The 6,000-nt window shown below is 51.4% G+C and overlaps 1 protein-coding gene across 1 annotated transcript; it reads left to right on the top strand.

The window, feature by feature from the left end:
• Nucleotides 1-3,852: 3,852 nt before the first annotated feature.
• On the top strand, nt 3,853-5,792 carry LOC135384552 (uncharacterized). Its single transcript, XM_064613748.1, has 2 exons — nt 3,853-4,700; nt 4,736-5,792. The coding sequence occupies exons 1-2, from the start codon at nt 3,853-3,855 to the stop codon at nt 5,790-5,792; spliced, it is 1,905 nt and encodes a 634-aa protein (XP_064469818.1).
• Nucleotides 5,793-6,000: the final 208 nt, after the last annotated feature.

A 6,000-nucleotide genomic window follows, 5' to 3' on the forward strand; every position in this document is an offset into this window, starting at 1 on the left:
GAGCACAATCTCCTTGAGTTGTCTGAAGTGTCTATCGCACACAGTTGTCGCTGCGCCTAAACACACTTATGCTTCAACTGGAGAAGTTCCTCCTCCGACAACTGCTTGCGCCGGTATGCGTGGCTTTGGAACGTCTACGGTGTGACATCTGAAAGCCCACCCTCTCTCATGGCAGTTCTGTATCCGCTCTTGAGTACGTATGGGAATTTCCACCCCAAAATCACACGCCGACATGTCTTAATACAGCCACTGACCCAGAGCACACAGCAGCGTACAAGTTAACGAACAGCAAAGCTATTTATCTGCATACATGCAATTCTGCCGTGCTTGAACGAATTCAGCTGGTCGTTTTTGTGCAGAAAGTTGCACTGGCTCGAGCGGGCACGTTCTGCTGGTCGTTTCAGGGCAACATGCAACATGTTCAGCTGGTCGTTCGCGTGCAGCGCGCGCTCGCGAGCACTGGATCCTTGCAGGTTGGGCCACACCCAGAATATCGGCCGTGTGGACCGGAACACGAGCTCTCAAGTTCCGCTTTCCGCTCCTTCTCGCCCTCCTTTCCATGGTTTACACTTGCTGAACATGGAACCGGAAACCAACTGCGATCTTGGTTGCTTTGGATGAGTCAAGTTCGTCAAGTTCAGACAGCTTAAGCAGTAGCGGTAGTTGCACATGGCGTTATGCTGAGGGGTTCGAAGTGTCCGAAGGTGCAGAACTATACGACGTGGACATTGTTTCACGCTTCTCGGACGTTGATGGACTCGGACTCGGATGGTATGAATGTGGATTCTGACATTGTCGTGTATTTTATGTTTCAAGTTGTTATTAAGGTGGTTGTCCTGCGGCCGCGACTCCATCTTGTACATCAGTTGCATGAGTTTTTGGTCAACACTGGCACTATCTAGCATGATCTGCTCGGCGGGTCGGTGTAAGCAGTACTGGCGCAGTTTTCCTGCACGGGCCCTACACCGGCGCACTGCAGTGGCCTGCAGTCAAACAACAAGCTGAATTGGCTAATAGTTTCACGAGTCTGTTCAAGGCCTCCCAGCTACCCGTCCACCATTATTGTACTCGACTTTCAGTACATTGTGCTGCTTGAGTGTGTGTGCGAGAACATCGCGGTGGGTGTGCTAGCATGCATCTTTCCTAATCTCTCTATCTGACGTGACTCAACCACCTGCCTGAGATGGCGACCTGCTGACTTCCACAAAAGTTCTGTCGATGCAAACAATGGCAAACAACCACAGACCCCTAGATGCTTCAGTGACGTATGTGCCAAGCAGCCCCTTGTGTAGCTTCTTTGTGGCATCTTCGACTGGCAGCCACTAGAGCGCGCTCTATCTTCGACTGGTCCAGAGCCGTATATTAAAAGGGAGTCTGGCCATTGGGAGGAGTCACAAAAAGAGGCTCGACCTGTCAATCACAGTTTCGCTGCACTGATTGGTTTGGTTTTTATCAAGGGGGTCATCATAACACCTCACTGCCACCCAAAATGGCGATGAAAAGAAACACAGTGAAGCGGGGATTTCGTGACAAAAAATTTTCACAGACTACTCTGATTCTACGCTGCAAATGTACATCCTCATATACGTTTCTCGGAAATCAGTTTCAACTGATGCTCACCCATCGATATGTAACCGAAAATAATACGTTTTGTCGCCGGCGTTAGGCCTAGTGAATACAGCGATCACAACGAAATCATAACAAAAAACGGCACTGTGCTGTACAATCTTATATGTAATTGGAAAACTTCCCCACTTCATCATCACAATATATATGTTGTTGTTGTTATATGTAATTGCTGGATTTAATGGATATAATAATTCTTGCCTTTTATATTCCAACTATTCATGTAGATTTGTTTCAAAATTGTTCATACGACAGAATGTGCCCCCAGCAGATGGTTCTGCCGGCAGCTGTACAACGACGGAAGCAGACGACAATTCCCGACGTGCCTCACGCACACTAGGTGGCGTTCATGAAATTTGCACAAAAAATCCACTAGTTCTGCAGATAGCGAGAGGTATCCATTTCAATCCCATCCAATCCACTTGCCACCCAAAATGGCGCTGCCCATGTTGGATAGGGGAACGGATAGTGAGGATAGGTTGATTGATAGCGCGCCATATTTCAAGACTCTATTGGTCAGAAAGCTGAAAAAGTGGGTGGAGCTTCAGGTATAGGCATGACCCATTAATGGCCAGACTCCGTTTTAATATACGGCTCTGGATTGGGCAAAACGGAACGCACTGACGGCCCCCAGTTGTTTCTTTCTTCCGTCTCCTTTCTTCCTCCAGCTCGTAGCGCTCTGGCTTATTGGTACAGCCAGTCGAAGATACCAATAGAGATATCGTTGTCTGCAAGTTATGCCGCATAACTTCATCCCCCAACACGCTCCTAGCCAAATAGCATCAAAGCACGAGTGATAACGGTGTCATTCTCAGCAATGGTTGCCCTACAGCGTGTTATGTGGTGAAGTTGTGTTCCAAGAACATATTCGCGAGGAAGCTTCTCATTCTTTCTTTTCTTTTTTCTTTACTTCGGGTATTAACTCGGACGGAAGAAGTAAACGACGAAAAACTCGGTGTTCTCTGAAAGTAATAAACTCCGAAAACCCGAGGCACTAGTTATAATGAAAGGAGATCTGAATGATTCGCAAACACTAGTTGGCTTTCTTTCTATTTCTTTTTTTTTTTTTAGTTACTGAACCATCTCGCTCAGGGTAAACGTTATTACCATAAATGAGTTAGAAAATATCTCGAACACTGCTTCTTTTTTTTTTTTTTTTTTGCTTTTCCCGGTTAAAGCGGGCCTTTTTTAACCACGCGTGGTTGAAAGCGCCCTCCGGACCTCTCCTACACTTCCCTCCTTCTTCTGGCGTTCCTCCTCCTCATCTTCAAAATATCTATAGGTGAAATTATGAAATCTTTTAAATTGCTGTACCAGTAAATGCGGTCTTGACTGGTTGGCGACGTAGACCATTCAATCCCGCATTGTCACTTTGTTGTACAAGGATGCTTCCAAGAAAACAAGATGCGTTTAGTTTATGTTTGTTGCCGGGTGCCCTGTGGCATCGTGTAGCAGGCCTCTATAGTCTGACGGATGTTGAGTGGAGCACCTTCGTGGTCTCTGCCCCATCCCTTTGTTGCAGCGGGATACGCGGCATTTTGTGCTTTTGGTAGTAGAAATAAATTAGCAGGTGTGGACTGCTCGCTGTCGACGAGAGCACGCAGAGCAGAGCCGCAGTGTGCAGGAGGTGATTCAGCTTGTTAACGCCGGTATTCGCAAAGTTCTGTGCAGGGAGCGAGCGGTTACTTTGAGCAGTTGAGATTCATTGCCGCTGGATGACCTGTGACAATCTCATTCCGGGTGTGCAATGGCAATTTCCATGTTCTATGAGGTGTCCTCGTCTTCGTGTTGTTATGCCACTAGCAGCTTTCCAGCATCACGGAGTGTTGCATGGCGAAACTGACACGTAATCGCTGAACAGCCTTAGTCGCAGGGCGGGAGTTGGTATTCAGAATGTGTTTGCACTCTGGCCTGCACTCTGTTCTCAGGCTCCCCTCCAATGGAGTGGAAGCAGGCAATGGTGATCCCCATTCTCAAACCCCGAAAGTCACCGCATAACATAGTTTCGTTCAGACCGATTGCCCTCACCAGCTGCGTAGGGAAAACCCTTGAGCGAATGGTCTTCTCACGCCTGAACTGGTACCTAGAAAGCACGGGGTACTTCCCGAAAACACTGGCTGGGTTCAGACAGGGAAGATCTGCCATAGATAACGTCGTCGACCTCGTCTCCCGTGTGCAACAAGCTCAATCCGATGGCCGGCTTACCGCAGCGGTATCCTGGATGTCATGAAGGCTTACGGCAGCGTGCTGCACAGTGCTGTCGTGGTGACGCTGCAGCAGGCTGGTGTGGGCGGTCGCATGCTCCTCTGGATCCAGGACTTCCTCTCGTCACCGTCCTTCTTTGTTCGCACTTCTGATGGTGACACCCGATCCTTCTCCGTCTGCCGCGGGGTCCCACAGGGTAGTGTGCTTAGCCCTCTTCTCTTCAACATCATTATGGCTTCCCTACCGGCCCTCCTACGCGACCACACCACAGTCTACGCGGACGACATCTGCCTCTGGACGTACAGCCGGCGCCGCGATGTGATCCAACGCCGTCTCCAAGGAGCCCTCGACACGATCGTCGCATACCTTTCTGATCGTGGGTTGTCTGTCTCCCCAACCAAAACTGTCGCCATGGCATTTACCCGTCGCTCCTTCCGCAGCTTCCCACTCCACGTCGCATGGTCTCCAGGGCATTTTGCACCGAGCTACAGGTACCTGGGCATCATTATCGACAGGGGCCTGACCTGGTTGAAGCAGCTCAAATGTCTCTCTTTCAAATGTCTCTCTTCTCAGGTAAACAACGTCGCCAGCGTTCTTCGTCGCGTCTCTGGAATGTCGTGGGGCCCTACGTGTGCCGACCTTAGGTCTGTCCACTGCTCCCTTGTACTTGGAACGCTGCGCTACAGCCTCCCCATCTTACCTGGACTAGGCAGAGTTAGCGAACGGGAGTTCCTCAACCTCCAGGCCCGCAGCCTTCGTGTCTGCCTGGGCGTCCCTAAGACGACAGAGACCATCTCCGTTCTCGCAGAGGCGAGGGAGTCACCGATGCCCACCTTGCGTGACAAGGAGACCCTCCGCATATACACAAGGTACCTGACACGTCACCCGCACCACTACTTGGCAGATATCACCATGGAGTGCCCATCGTCCGTTTTCGGGTCATGCGTTCTGCGGCTGAGGACGGCTATTCCCTCGCCCTCGAACATGCCGTCTCACCCCCTCCCACGTGGACCCTCGCTACTCCTCCCGTGTACTCCATCATACCTGGCGCCTTCAAAAAAGGCAACCACGCTCCGGTCGCTTTGCTTAAACTCGTGCTGGAACACCTTAGTAACGTGCATTCCCGAAGACTAGCCGTCTACACGGACGCGTCGGTTTCCGCGGGCGCCTCTACTCTAGCCGTTGTTGTGCCTTCTGAAAATTACGAACTAGCACTCAAGCTTCCTCACGAGACATCCTCCACCGAAGCAGAGCTCGCTGCCATCAATGAAGCCCTGAAACTTATATCAACGAGGCCCCCAAACAACTGGACTGTGCTTACGGACAACAAGGCGGCGCTGCAAATATTATGTTCTCCTTGCTCCAAGATCGTCACAGACATCTGCTCCCTAGCCCTCACGACATACAGCCGTCTCACCGCCTCCGGCCACAGCGTGTGGCTTCAATGGGTCCCCAGCCACATCGGCCTGCCGGGAAATACCCACGCTGACGCTGCGGCGAGAGGCGCGCACGGGGCAGCTGCCACCGCTGTGACCACCACCATTCCTCTCACTCCATCGGCCTGCCTGATACAGATCCGCCGCCAGACGTCTCGCAGCACCCTCGCGTTTAGCTCAAACGCTGTAGCGGAAAACACGTTCCTCCACTCCATCGACCCGAGGATAGAACTCACCCTCTCCCAGCAGCTGTCGCGACAGGAGGAGTCGATCCTCCATCGCCTACGCCTCGATGTTGCCCTGACTCCGCTGCTCCTCTCTAAGATGGATAGACGGACGTCCGCGATGTGTCCCTGCAGTCGCCGACATATGCCATCTTTTGTTGCACTGCAAGCGGTACGCCGGCCCCCGAGCCGTTCTCGCCTCAAGTCTCACTTCCCTAGGACACAGGGATCTTTCCCTGGCGACGCTGCTGGGACCACTCCGGACAGTGGGCAGTCACCCGAGCCCTCCTGCGCTACCTGAAGGACACTGGGCTGTTCAGCAGCCTTTGAGCCACCCCATCGCCGCCCGCCACTTTCTCTTTTCCTTTTTGTGTCTTTTTTCTCTTTTGGGAATAGAAAGTCGGCCTCGGCCTGTCTGACCTTTCCTCCTTCCTTTTCTTTTGCTTCTTCTTCAATAAACGATTACATCTGTGTTCATTTACAAATTAAATTGATATCAGGCCGAATGA

Source organism: Ornithodoros turicata, chromosome 2, assembly GCF_037126465.1.
Source record: "Ornithodoros turicata isolate Travis chromosome 2, ASM3712646v1, whole genome shotgun sequence".
NCBI classification, from domain to species: Eukaryota; Metazoa; Arthropoda; class Arachnida; order Ixodida; family Argasidae; genus Ornithodoros; species Ornithodoros turicata.